Source organism: Oncorhynchus kisutch, linkage group LG14 (genome assembly GCF_002021735.2).
Source record: "Oncorhynchus kisutch isolate 150728-3 linkage group LG14, Okis_V2, whole genome shotgun sequence".
Lineage (NCBI taxonomy): Eukaryota > Metazoa > Chordata > Actinopteri > Salmoniformes > Salmonidae > Oncorhynchus > Oncorhynchus kisutch.
Window position 1 is genome coordinate 31,374,378 of NC_034187.2, and position 15,568 is coordinate 31,389,945.

Consider the following 15,568-nt stretch of genomic DNA (forward strand, 5'->3'; position numbering starts at 1 on the left):
AACATGCACCTGTGGAACAGTTGTTAAGACACTAACAGCTTACATAGGGTATGCAATTAAGGTCACAGTTATGAAAACTTAGGACACTAAAGAGGCCTTTCTACTTACTCTGAAAACACCAAAAGAAAGATGCCCATGGTCCCTGCTCATCTGTGTGAATGTGCCTTAGGCATGCTGCAAGGAGGCATGAGAACTGCAGATGTGGCCAGGTCAATAAATTGCAATGTCCATACTGTGAGACGCCTAAGACAGCGCTACAGGGAGACAGGACGGACAGCTGATCATCCTCACAGTGGCAGACCACGTGTAACAACACCTCCACAGGATCTGTACATCCGAACATCACACCTGCGGGACAGGTACAGGATGGCAACAACAATTGCCCGAGTTACACCACGAACGCACAATCCCTCCATCAGTGATCAGACTGTCCGTAATAGACAGAGAGAGGCTGGACTGAGGGCTTGTAGGCCTGTTGTAAGGCAGGTCCTCACCAGACATCACCGGCAAGAACGTCGCCTGTGGGCACAAACCCACCATCGCTGGACCAGACAGGACTGACAAAAAGTGCTCTTCACTGACAAGTCGCGGTTTTGTCTCACCAGGGGTGATGGTCGGATTTGCGTTTATCGTCGAAGGAATGAGCGTTACACCGAGGCCTGTACTCTGTGGAGGGTTCGTCATGGTCTGGGGCAGTGTGTCACAGCATCATTGGACTGAGCTTGTTATCATTGCCTTCAATCTCAACTTGTTCAGTTTATGTCTCAGTTGTTGAATCTTGTTGTGTTCATACAAATATTTACACATGTTAAGTTTACTGAAAATAAATGCAGATGGCAGTGAGAGGACGTTTATTTTTTTGCTGAGTTTATCTAGCTAGCTAGCTACAATCAGGCTTGGTTTCTAATGCGATGCTGCCGCAGAGCGGGGACAGACAGACTAGCAGCTAATGAAGGAAATTATTTCTGATTTCTGCGCGTAAAAATGAGGACGGGCCGAGAGTAAATTTTATAGGGATGGGGCAGGAACGTTCCGGGTTTATATAACTGTTGCATGATCAGGACCATACGGGGGAACATTTGACAGGACAAGACGCGGCATGAATTAATGTTAACCCCCGTGTCAACATCTAGTGTGTAGACTATATCTAATTTTAAACTACAGCCTCTCACAGTAACCCGTTTTTTATCCAACAGTTCTATGCTCGTAAAGTACAACAACAACAAAAGTATGTCGCGACAGGCCTGATGGAAACTGCTAATTTGTCGGTAAAGTTTCCAAATGTCAACAAAACAAAATACGTTAGAAAAGGTGGGATTTTTTGTTTCTGTAAAATGTATTATGATATAACCATCATATCAAAGTAACTTTGGTTTCCGTCACGCGATGACGTGTGTGGTCATCCCACTACGACTCAGGAAAACATGCAGTTCATTACGCTACAGAGGAAATAAACAATGAACTTCACAGGGTGGTGAAAGTGCCATGTGATGAGCTTGGTGCTCCTTTCCAATAAATATCGAGGGTCTTATTCTGGTGACTCGATGATTGCCTTCCGTTTATTTTAATTTGTCAATCTCATCGTGTAGGCTATTGTATCTGCCAGTTATTGGCTAGAGCCCAGGTGCAAATACAAGAGTGGGCACATTCACTAAATAACGCAATTGCTTTTGTGTCAACCATCAGTAGAGGTGAAAATGCAATGGAAACCCAATTCATTTGCATATTTAATACATGGGAATTTAAAAATACATTTTGGGGTTATGTGCACAAGTCAAGTCAATTTGATGGAAACATCTCTGGTGGGAAAATGTGCATATTTTATTTATGTTGATTTTCGAATATTCGCATGGAAATCTGTCGCCAATTGGATGGAAACCAAGCTACTTTGTTGGAAGAAAAATATATAAGAGGAATAATAGCGCCCTCTGCTGCCTCTTGGGGCTGCCTCTATTGCTTACAGCCAGCCTACTGCTTACAGCCAGCCTACTGCTTTTACAGCCAGCCTACTGCTTTACAGCCAGCCTACTGCTTACAGCCAGCCTACTGCCTACAGCCAGCCCACTGCTTACAGCCTACTGCTTCCAGACTACTGCAGTGACATTCATAGGATTAGGCTACATCCGTATCATTCCTATTTAATCAAATTGGCCTGATTGGCATGATTACTGTCATTCTCTGACATGTTACGTGTACTTGTAATAACAAAATTCAATTCAAATTCATACATTTTAGCTAAAAACCAATGTCTCAAAATTCATGTCATTACTGAAACTGCATTTAATTTCCCTTAGGAATGCAATAGCCTTCCAACTGGGATCTATCATTCTATCATGCTGCAAATGGATAACCACACTTTCAGGAGACATCTCTGAGTTAGCCACACCCAGTTTGACAATCTTACCATCCAACAGAAGCAGCATGGACCAAGCACATTAGCCTGGAGGTTGCCCTAAAGTTCCTCTGATCAAGAAAGTTCTGATGTTTGTATGGTACCTTGCTAATTAGAACTGTTTCCGGGAGATGTCAGACAAATTTGATGTTTCCCAAGGAGCAGCCCACAGTGCCATCATGGAGGTCCTGACATTGGTATGCAAACTTGCACCGGTTTACATCACCTGGCCTACAGACTGCAAGAAGAGGTCAACATCTGGCTTTTCCACAGAGTCTCCCATAGACGACGTCATTGGAGCATTCGACGGCTGCTACATCAAGATCCAGAGGCCAAAGATAAGGTGCGATAACTACATTAATTGGAAGTCATTCTATTCAGTTCCCATCCGAAATAATGATAATGGTGCCCTACAAGCTGCAGACCTAGAGCAGAATGCCTGTGTGAGCTGTGGGAGGGTGGTCATTGAGCAGACCTTCAGGCCTGGTCGCATAGACTAGATGTAACATAGTAAATGTACATCCAGAACAGTTGAATTAGTATGATATGTTATGTTTCGTATGGTTACATAAGACAGAAGGTTAACTAAGGCAAAAATTAAAGTAGGGCAGTTGGTCGGGGTGGATGGGTAGGTGTAGAACGCCAACATCTAGCAACCCAAAGGTTGTGTGTTCGAATCTCATCACAGACAATTTTAGCTAATTAGCAACTTTGCCACTACTTAATCATTTTAGTTACTTTACAACTACTTAGCATGTTAGCTAACCCTTCCCCTAACCTTAACCAGTTTAGCTAACCTTTCCCCTAACTTTTACCATTTAACCTAACCTTAACCCTAACCCATAGCCTAGCTAATGTTAGCCAGCTAGCTGACTTTAGCTTTAGCCACCTAGCTAGCCACAACAAGTTGGAATTCGTAACATATTGTACGTTTGCAAATCGCAACATATTGTACAAATTGCAAATCGCAACATATTGTACAAATTGCAATTCGTAACATATTATACAACATGGATGGACATCCTCAAATTAATACATACGTGTCTCAGATTTATGTACAGAATAATATGAAAGGCTCAGACCAGGTTGGGCAGAAACAAATCAGTAACTTTGTTATTTAACTTCAACGAATCACGACCTGGCATAGGATATCAACACTGAAGGGTTGGCTGTTATTTAAGTGTTAGTTTTTATTGGTGTGCGGCCATGGACTTTTATACAAAGCGCCCAGAATTATCTGTGCCTTGAGTTAAAAAATTATAGCTAATGACGTTCTAAATCCTGCCACAGACAGGTGCATATAACAAAACCAAATATATTAATATGTTTAAAGCAATCGAGGTAATGTATTTGTGATGACTAAACAATCTAAAGCAAAAAGTGTGTAATTCCATTCAATATAATGTGCTGAAAATGCAAACTTGTGTAATATAGTAACACGTTTTGTGCACCAGAGAAATTAACATAATATAACATACCTAACTAAATATTCTGAAAGTATTCAGACCTCTAGACTTTTTCCACATTTGGTTACGTTACAACCTTATTCTATCATTTTTATAAAATAGCTTTTTTTTCTCATCAATCTACACTACACACTATACCCCATAATGACAAAGCAAAAACATTTTTCTAGACATTTTTGCATATTTTATTAAAAATAAAAAACAGAAATACCTTATTTACGTAATTATTCAGACCTATGCTATGAGACTTGAAATTGAGCTCAGGTGCATCCTGTTTCCATTGATCATTCTTGAGCGGTTTCTACATCTTGACTGGAGTCCACCTGTGGTCAATTCAATTGATTGGAGATGATTGGGAAAGGCACACACCTGTCTATATAAGATCCCATAGTTGACAGTGCATGTCAGAGCAAAAACCGAGCAGTGAGGTTGAAGGAATTGCTCCAAGACAGGATTGTGTCGAGGCACAGATATGGGGATGGATACCAAAATATTTCTGCAGCATTGAAAGTCCCCAAGAACACAGTAGCCTCCATCATTCTTAAATATAATATGTTTTGAACCACCCAGACTCTTCCTAGAGCTGGCTGCCCAGCCAACTGAGCAATATGGGAAGAAGGGCCTTGGTCAGGGAGGTGACCAAGAACCTCATGATCACTCTGACAGAGCTCTAGAGTTCCTCTGTGGAGATGGGAAAACCTTCCAGAAGGACAACCATCTCTGCAGAACTCCACCAATCAGGCCTTTATGGTAGAGTGGCCAGACGGAAGCCACTCCTCAGTAAAAGGCACATGACAGCCCGCTTGGAGTTTCCCAAAAGGCACCCAAGACTCTCAGACCAGAGAACCTACTCTCAGACCAGGAGAAACAAGATTCTCTGGGCTGATGAAACCAAGATTGAACTCTTTGGCCTGAATGGCAAGCGTCACGTCTGGAGGAAACCTGGCAACATCCCTACGGTGACGCAATGGAGGTGGCAGCATCATGCTGTGGGGATGTTTTTCAGCGCCAGGAACTAGGAGACTAGTCAGGATCGAGGTGAAGATGAACGGAGCGAAGTACAGAGAGATCCTTGTTGAAAACCTGCTCCAGAGCACTCAGGAACTCAGGTTCACCTTCCAACAGGACAACGACCCTAAGCACACAGCCAAGACAACGCAGGAGTGGTTTCGGGACAAGTCTCTGAATGTCCCTGAACTTGAACCCGATGAAACAACTCTGGAGAGACATGAAAATAGCTGTGCAGCAACACTCCCAATCCAACCTGACAGAGCTTGAAAGGATCTGCAGAGAAGAATGGGAGAAACTCCCCAAATACAGGTGTGCCAAGCTTGTAGCGTCATACCCAAGAAGACTCGAGGATGTAATCACAGCCAAAGGTGCTAAAACAAAGTACTGAGTAAAGGGTCTGAATACTTATGTAAATGTGATATTTCAGTTTTTATTTTCAATAAATTAGCAAAAATGTCTAAACGTTTTTTTTTTCCTTTGTCATTATGGGGTAATGTGTGTAAATTGATGAGGGGGAAAAAACGGTTGAATCCATTTTAGAATAAGGCTGTAATTTAACAAAATGTGGAAAAAGTCAAGGGGTCTGAATACTTCCCGAAGGCATTGTATGATGATAGTAAATGTAGTACACTCGTATATATTTTTGTTCCTACTTTAACCATGGAGAGGTAAAAATGCTCCTAAACACAATCCATAGGGTCTATACAGCAGGCTGAACATTTGACTTCCTTAAAGGCAGTACCTTTAGCTCTAGATATTTGAGTTGGCTAACGTTAAGAATCACAAAATGACAATTAGCTATATTGTTTTTACTAACGTCAGGGAGTGAACGTTATTTATAATAAGGGTTACATGGAGAAAATCGTACCTCTCTTTAGCAAAAATATATTTTACCTAAACCCTCAAACTCTTGGGAAAAAAAGTGACCCTCTCCTTTACCCAAAATAATAATTAAAACATAGTGGATAGCACAGAACATCCTTACTGTTTACCCTCACTTCTTGGACAGACCAGAGCCTTTGATATGCCGTTTTTATTATCTGACCCTGCTGGTCATCTATGAACGTTTGAACATCTTGGCCATGTTCTGTTATAATCTCCACCCGGCACAGCCAGAAGAGGACTGGCCACCCCTCAGAGCCTGGTTCCTCTCTAGGTTTCTTCCTAGGTTCCTGCCTTTCTAGGGAGTTTTTTCTAGCCCCTGTGCTTCTACATCTGCATTGTTTGGGGTTTTAGGCTGGGTTTCTGTACAGCCCTTTGTGTCATCGACTGATGTAAAAAGGGCTTTATAAATAAATGTGATTTTAGAAACGGTTCTTAATCCTGTTACTAGCCTATTCAACCTCTCTTTCGTATCGTCTGAGATCCCCAAAGACTGGAAAGCTGCCGCGGTCACCACCCTCTTCAAAGGGGGAGACATTCTAGACCCAAACTGTTATAGACCTACAGTGGGGCAAAAAATTATTTAGTCAGCCGCCAATTGTGCAAGTTCTCCCACTTAAAAAGATGAGAGAGGCCTGTAATTTTCATCATAGGTACACTTCAACTATGTGAAGATTAACTTTGACAGCTCTTTGGTCTTGGCCATAGTGGAGTTTGGAATGTGACTATTTGAGGTTGTGGACAGGTGTCCTTTATACTGATAACAAGTTCAAACAAGTGCCATTAATACAGGTAACGAGTTGAGGACAGAGGAGCCTCTTGAAGAAGAAGTTACAGGTCTGTGAGAGCCAGAAATCTTGCCTGTTTTTAGGTGACCAAATACTTATTTTCCACCATAATTTGCAAATAAATTCATAAAAAATCCTACAATGTGATTTTCTGGATTTTTCTTTTCTCATTTTGTCCGTCATAGTTGAGGTGTATCTATGATGAAAATTACAGGCCTCTCATCTTTTTAAGTGGGAGAACCTGCACAATTGGTGGCTGACTAAAGACTTTTTTGCCCCACTGTATATCCATCCTGCCCTGCCTTTCTAAAATCTTCAAAAGTCAAGTTAATCAACAGATCACCGACCATTTCGAATCCCAACGTACCTTCTCCACCTATGCAATCTGGTTTCCGAGCTCAGCTGTGCAGCCGTATTCATCGACCTGGCCAAGGCTTTCGACTCTGTCAATCACCACATTCTTATCGGCAGACTCAATAGCCTTGGCTTCTCAAATTACTGCCTTGCCTGGTTCACCAACTACTTCTCAGATAGAGTTCAGTGTGTCAAATCGGAGGGCCTGTTGTCCAGACCTCTGGCAGTCTCTTTGGGGGTGCCACAAGGTTCAATTCTCGGGCCGACTCTTTTCTCTGTATACAGTGGGCTCCAAAATTACTGGCACCCCTGACTGGCAATGTACAAACAATACTTAAAAAAATATAAACAATATAATTATAGAGAGAAACTCAAAATACCAACATTTTGAGAAATACTGTACTTTATTAATGTTTCAATGGAACCCACCAAAACCATACAATTATTTACTACAAAACACATTTCACCAAAATCAAGGTTTCATAATTATTGGCACTCCTCATTTAGTACATAGTGCCACCATCTCTGGCAAGGATAACAGCATGGTCTTTTCCTGTAATGTTTTACAAGGTTAAGGAACACATTTGGAGGGATTTTGGACCATTCCTCTATGCAGATCCTTTCAAGATCCTTCACATTCTTGGGTTTGCGCTTATTGTCGTGTCTTTGGCATCATTAAAACTGAAGACTTATTTATCAAATAACTCTGTAATTATTATTACACGATTAAACTGATTAATCATGTAACTGTAACTAGGGTGTCATTAACTAGAATGTCGGTGCACCAAGGAAAATATTCAGATTATAGAGTTATAATTTTCCTAATATAACGTTCAGATATTTTAATATCTGATCACTTAGTCTTCTGATTAATGAATTATCATTTACCTCACGTTAGTCTCATTCCAAACGTAGTAAATAGTTGGTTATCTGCACAAACCCAGTCTTCACTATGAGTCATCCATACATCAATTGTCTTAAAATCATTTATTTACTAACTAAGTAATTCACAGAAATGCATAACAAACAGTAGATAGGTACAAGGAAATGATAGCGGAGTTTCCCTAGTGGGATAAACCGGCATTGCGGCTTGGTGTACAAAAGGGAAGTGGGGGTCAACTGAGATAAGACAACACACAGTTGATAATTATAATAATTGAAATGCTAATCCTTTGCACATGAACGCTCACTCATTCGGGAAAAATTGCAATCAATCAATATATTTACTCTCAGTGTGTCATCGGGATTTCTGTTGAAAAGTTAGTTTCTGTTGGGGAGTTTGTCCGCTCTCTCTCTGTCGTGGTTAGAATGGTTAGTTCAGAGTGACATTAATTTATGTCGTTATAGAATAGATGTTTCGGCGGTTGTCGGTCTTCACATTCAATGATACCGAATTCCTAGCTGCAGACTAGCAATTAATATCAAAGACTTGTTCTTATTCTGTCGGTATCGATAGTCTAAGAGTTTAACCACGTCGTATGGTTAAAAGATTCAGCCCTCTACTCAAACCTTATTTCCCTCTATGATAGAGGTACTGGTCTCGTCTCAAACCTTGGCCCTCTCGTTATCGAGGTAAGCTGGTCTGCAACCTTTAGCCATCTCGTAATTGAGGTAAGCTCGGTCTGGTGATAGAAAACCCGGGTGGGGTTTTATTCGGAAGAGCAGAAAAGGGCCTGTCCCAGAACGCCAGACAATAACTGTGCTCATGGGCGGTCTTCTGATTTAGTTCAGCTCCAAAGGGAATTGGAGTTGCCTTCATTAAACAGTCCAAAATCACATTACACAATTTCATAAACATTATCATCCTCACTCATTCATCTTATACAATTAGATGTAAGCCTCATATCTGAGGCTATGGTATAAACAGCGTTATGGTAATGTGGCCGTATTGTCTCCCATGAGTTTCACAAAATTGTACCAAACGGACCAGTTCGTAGCGGGATTCTTCACCGATCTTTTATACCTTCTCCAGAACATGAATGTTGTTCGGACCTCAAGTTCTGTGAGGTGGAAGAAATTCCTTTGTTCTCTCTATGAAAACTCACTCTCTCTCTATACTGTGGCCATGAGGAGATAATCTCCTCCAGGAATTTACGACCTCTCTGACCACAGCAGCCTGGTTGTAGGAGACAGAGAGATAGGGGGATGGTGCATAGAAAAGGGCTGGTGCAGAGGGAGGGGTGGGTAGTGCTCGCGGTACCAAAAGAGGGCAACGTCATGACATTATCAACTACCCTCTTCAACTCAGCCCACAGGTTTTCGATTGGATTGAGTTCCAGCGACTGAGATGACCATGGCAGAACATTGATTTTGTTGTCACAGAACCATTTCTGTGTGGATCTTGAGGTATGTTTTGGGTCATTGTCTTGTTGGAAAGTCCACATACGGCCAAGTCCCAGCCTTCTGGCAGAGGCAACCAGATTGTCAGCCAAAATTGCCTGGTACTTAGTGGAATTCATTATGCCATCAATCTTAACCAGTGCCTCTGGACCTCTGGAATTAAAACAGCCCCAAAACATCACTGACCCACCACCATATTTCACTGTGAGTATGAGGTGCCTCTCCTTGTATGCATCTCTGTTTCGTCGCCAAACATGCCGATGCTGTATCTGACCAAAACGTTCAATTTTGGTCTCATCTGACCAGAGCACCTTCTTCCAATCATAATTTAAATGACGTTTGGTAAACTCCAAGCGCTTGCGTCTGTGTCTTGGGGTCATTAAGGGCTTTCTTCTGGCAACCCTTCCAAAGAGCCTGTGGTTATGGAGGTGGCGTCTGATGGTGCTTTTTTAAACCTGGTGACCCCAAGACGCCACCAAGGCCTGCAATTCTTTCACAGTGATTCTTGGGGATTTTGTTGCTTCTCTCACCATCCTCCCTATCCTCACATCCCTCTACCCGTGAGGTTTTCAACTGTTCCATATCTTTTGAATGTTCTAATAATTGCCCTGACAGGGCTCAGTGGTATATTCAATTGTCTGTGGATCTTCTTGTAGCCATTACCAGATTTATGAAGGTCTATGACCATCTGTCTCTTTTGAACTGCTAGTTCTTTTGTTTTCTTCATGGTGTTGGATGACAGTGGGATATTGCATGTGTGTTACCTCATTTTTTACCCTAGTGACAAAGGAAGTAATGTAATGGCTTAATATAGTTCCTTAACACTTAGATAAACTTAAATAAGTGGAATTTAATTCCTTGTTTAATTTTGGTATATGTTATTTACAATAATATTTAAGGGTGTCATTAATTGTGAAACCTTGATTTGGAGGACATTGATTTTTAATTAAATCAATTAATTATTTTGTTTGGTTCAATTCAAACATGAATAAACTACAGTATTTTTCACATGTTGGTACTTTGAGTTTATCTCTATAATTATATTGTTTATATTTTTTAAGTATTGTTTGTGCATTGCCAGTCAGGGGTGCCAGTAATCTTGGAGACCACTGTATATCAATGATGTCGCTCTTGCTGCTGGTGATTCTCTGATCCACCTCTACGCAGATGACACCATTCTGTATACATCTGGCCCTTCTTTGGACACTGTGCTAACAAACCTCCAGACGAGCTTCAATGATATACAACACTCCTTCCGTGGCCTCCAACTGCTTTTGAATGCTAGTATAACCAAGTGCATGCTCTTCAACCGATTACTGCCCGCAACCTCCTGCCCGACTAGCATCACTACTCTGGATGGTTCTGACCTAAAATATGTGGACAACTACAAATACCTAGGTGTCGGGTTAGACTGTAAATTCTCCTTCCAGACTGACATTAAACATCTCCAATCCAAAATTAAATCTAGAATCGGCTTCCTATTTCGCAACAAAGCCTCCTTCACTCATGCCGCCAAACTTACCCTCGTAAAACTGACTATCCTACCGATCCTTGACTTTGGCGATGTCATTTACAAACAACGATGTCATCCCCCAACACTCTACTCAGCAAACTGGATGTAGTCTATCACAGTGCCATCTGTTTTATCACCAAAGCCCCATATACTACCCACCACTGCGACCTGTATGCTCTCGTTGGCTGGCCCTCACTACATATCCATCGCCAAACCCACTGGCTCCAGGTCATCTATAAGTCTTTGCTAGGTAAAGCCCCTCTTTATCTCAGCTCACTGGTCACCATAACAACACTGACCCGTAGCACGCGCTCCAGCAGGTATATTTCACTGGTCATCCCCAAAGCCAACACTTACTTTGGCCGCCTTTCCTTCCAGTTCTCATCTGCCGATGACTGGAACAAATTGCAAAAATCTCTGAAGCTGGAGTCTTATATCTCCCTCTCTAACCTTAAGCATCAGCTGTCAGAGCAGCTTACTGTACCTGTACACAGCCAATCTGTAAATAGCACACCCGACTACCTCATCCCCATATTATTACTTTACCTCTTGCTCTTTTACACCCCAGTATCTCTACTTACACATCATCATCTGCACATCTATCACTCTAGTATTATGCTAAATTGTAATTATTTCACCTCTATGGTCTATTTATTGCCTTACCTCCCTACTCTTCTACATTTGCACACACTGTACATAGATCTTTCTATTTTTCTTTTGTGTTGTTGACTGTACAGTTTGTGTAACCCTGTGTTGTTTTTTTGTCGCACTGCTTTGCTTTATCTTGGCCAGGTCGCAGTTGTAAATGAGAACTTGTTCTCAACTGGCCAACCTGGTTAAATAAAGGTGAAATAATCTAAAATAAAAAGCATTACATGGCAATGCAGAAATGTTGATAGCGCACAGGGCTGCGGGCCAGAAGGTTGTGCAGGTTCACAGATCACCTTGAACAAGAATAGGGGTGGAAAGATCTCCTTTACAGTAGAAGCGTTACATTAACCTATCATCAGTATTTGCAGATCTGAGAAGAAATACCCTTTTTTATAAAACATTTAATGAAATTCTAAGTCATTTTACATATTAGCAGAATATTTTTTAATACCAGACAAATTACTGAAATTACAGGCTAAGAATAGACCGAGAGAGAGGCCTGTGTTCATCTTATATTTCTCCAATGCCAAATCAGTGTGTCTTGTTTGTAACAAAACTGTCCCCGTTTATAAATAATTAAATCTGAGACATCAATAGGAATCTGAGCATGGTACTTAAAAAAATTAGGCCTACCTTTCCAGCCCAGACAGTAGGCCTACCAACGTAGAAATATTTAAGCTTTAACTACTGGCTACTCTTCTTCCTTGGCTTAACCAAACGAGAGAAGGTCACAAGTGTTTCCCTAAAAGCTGTCTGGGTTTAAACATCTTCTACAGATCGAGTTTTGATTTGAACTTAACAGCCCTTCACTGACATGGAGGTAGGTTATTTAAAGAGTGCACGGTGAGTGGAGGAATTGGCCGATAAATCTATATATATAGCAGCCTATAGCTTAATTTCATCTGTCAAACAGGTAGGCCTAGCTCGTATTTCTTAAAAAGGAGGAAATAGGCTCCAAAACAAAGCCCTCGTTTTTATTAAAGTCTAAATGAAGATGGTTGAAATTAATTAGCCTACTTTCAGCACCATGAGCTGTCCATTTTCGATTGATTGTGCCGCGACTGCTGGTTCAAGTTTCAGCACCACAGTGCAAGTAACTAGAATCTGGCTTATTGTGAGGTCAATAACTCTGATAAATACATAATGGCAAAAAACGGTTTTTATTCCAATGAATTATAGTAGTAGCAAGCTATCAAATTTGACCTCTTTGACCTCATCTTCGCCCTCTCCTTCTCAAACTGAGCAGAACATAATCTAGTCCATGTGCGAGATATGGCATATTTTTGGACTAGGCCCAATCAAAAATTATTTTCAGAAGAATTCTTTGACTCTCCTCCTGACCTGCCAGTGTAGCACTACACCCAGCACAGCATTGGTTAGGCAGCACAAAAACATTTTTGGATCAGCTAGATCAAAAAGGGTTGGAATATCCATTGGCGTGTGTTATGCAGCCTGGTTTTATTTTCCCCATCCCAGCAGCTATCTTAGAAATACAACTTTGCTCTGTGCTTCTCCAAGCATGCAATTCGTAGCCTATGGATCATTTGACTGAGACCACACTAAATAGCCTATAGATGCATTTGATATTGCATGCCCAGCAGAGAACCAGAGATGAGGGGCTGCATTGGACACACCGGTATATAGCCTAATACGCAACTCATTCTAAAACACAGTAATATTGAAATTACATCAATGTGACCCTTCCCTGGACTACATTTAAAAAATATGAAACCCTCCCCTTGACAGAAATGAAAAGCATGACCCTCCCCCATGTACCGATTCTGTAAATTTCGATCCATCCCTTAGGTACTAGAGTAGCGAGGTCGAAAACTACAGCTGGAAAATGCATTCATCACATTATGCATAGCTCTCACTCTAACATTTTACATCTTATTCACTGTTATTGAAAGAGGTGACCTGCTTCAAAAAATGACCTTAGTTGGCATCATTTACAGTTTCCAAGTTCGGGGAAAAGAAGTGAAATGTTGAAGATGGTTAGCTACCTCGTAAGCACTTCGCCTCACCCGCCCCTCAGAAACATGTTTATCCATCTAACGCAAAAGTTTCATAGTTGGTTGTATGGATTGATATAAAAAAAAATAACTAGCTGAACGGTGTCAAAGATAGCTAGCCATCTCACCACTTTTGTCAAATTAGCCACTGCACGGCCCAAAAATAACTTTTGGGGTCGTAGCAGGTGCATGCTCAAGAAAGGACAATGAGTTCAATCACATTATGGATATCAGGTAAATTTGACAAATGCACAAAAATATTTCATTTGGATACCATCGAATTTGTTTAATATGGCTTTGGCCAATTGTTTTACCCACAAATAACATGTTTAATGCCAATGTTATGACTCATGAGTTACTTGAATGTAACCACAGGTGGCCTATGAGAGAAAGCTGAGCTGTAATATTTGTAACTGGTGCGTGTACATGTACAGTAGATTATTAAAACAGCCTCACATTGATACATTTGATTGAATTCAATAGGAGTAACAAACCCAGAAATGATTTAAATACATTTCAAACTAAGAAAAATGTCAGACATTAACACTGAGACGACCTCAAATCCTCATACCCAAACTGATGAGTAAACTATCAAATCTTTATTAGCACAAACAAGGTCATAGACAACATTACAGTGGTATATGTAAGAGTTTGATGTTATAACAATCCCCAACATGAAAGTATGTGCTTTGGAGAGGGATGAGTAGAGTGCAAAAATAGATCTAGCAATAGAATAAAAGATTAATCCATATACACACACAACTCACACATTATATATGCAAGTCAATTTTGATCAAGCCTGTTTGCCCAATTATTAGAGCACAGATGAGTCACCTGCACTCATTATTCTTATATTTGGCATCAGGGCTGGTGGCTTTCAATCCATCACCTGTGAAGATTCCCCTCCAACCACAGGTACATTAACATAGGGTACATTAACATAGGGAACATTAACATGGCATTAGCCCTGACTCCACATCAAACACTGACCATAGGTTTAACCTGTTTTTTCCATTTTCTGCCTCTAAATGCTTAACTGCGCCTTCACCAAATGCTCAAAAAATGATAAAATATAGCTCTATCAGCCAATGTATACAGTAGATACATACTTAAATTGTATAGACACAGTTCAAACATACCAATAGACACATATACAGTGGGCAAATAGAAAGATTAAAAATTAATGCACAGTTGAATTTAACACCATGTTTAACATTTAATTAAAAGAAACAAATGGTTACACTGCTTTGGTATGAGTTCTGGAGGCTCTCTGCTCAGGAAGGTCTCACCTGGTTGGTCAGCTAGATGCACAAACAGTCACATCCCTCAAGATGGCGCCATTGAGTGGACTTTCAGGGAGAATCAAGTACAAACTCCATGGCACGACTATTTCACAGACATCCCAGTCACTGCCTCTACTGCTTTCACTCCCTCTATCTTTCTCTGCCTTCCTCAATGCCTCGAGTCCGCAGTGGCTCCACCCTTAGAACCCAAACATATCGTCTTTCTCAGTGTTGTCTGCGTCCGTTTTGTCCCAGTTAGTTGGGGACAGGCACTCTTCGGTGTTGAAGTCCTGAGGGTTTACCCCAATGTCCAGGACCTGGGGGTTATTGCGAGACTCAGCGAGTCTAGACGGGGAGAAGGAAAGACTTATCACATTCATCAGGCAAAATACACCATATATAACAGATGGGATGTGAACACTCAATACATTGAAATGAATGGAGATGTCATTGCATTAACATTGAAAAGCATTGTGCAGTAGTGCAATTTAAAATTGTCAAATGTGTGCATTGGCTACAAGCAAACATGGTTGAACATGACATTAAATATACTATACACAAATGTGTCACATTTGAGTAAGTGTAACTACAAATACTGTGTTGGTCTCATGTTACAGTATCCAGAACTAAACAGTAGAGGCATGTTGTGTGAAATAATCAAACAGTGAGGTATGGTCATCTAAGTAAGACAATCTCTTCACATGACTACAGCTCTCAGACCTGACACAAGACAATGTTTCAACACACGCCAGACACTTTCAACACTTCACTGCTACCACAGTAACCACTTGGCTCACCATGTCATCACTCATTTAGTGATGTGGCAACAACTGTGAAATGGCTGATTATAAAGAAGAACACCACAAATCCGAGGCA

General features: G+C 41.0%; 1 protein-coding gene across 4 annotated transcripts in view; it reads right to left on the reverse strand.

Annotated features, from left to right (window-relative positions):
• Window positions 1-13,966: 13,966 nt before the first annotated feature.
• Window positions 13,967-15,568, reverse strand: part of LOC109903973 (low density lipoprotein receptor adapter protein 1-B) — a 57,701-nt gene continuing 56,099 nt past the window's right edge. For all 4 annotated transcript variants that reach the window (XM_020501017.2, XM_031788252.1, XM_031788251.1 and 1 more), the window contains one exon: window positions 13,967-15,037. In XM_020501017.2, the coding sequence (XP_020356606.1) occupies window positions 14,893-15,037 (145 nt within the window). In that variant the 3' untranslated portion in view covers window positions 13,967-14,892. The remainder of the gene's footprint in view (window positions 15,038-15,568) is intronic.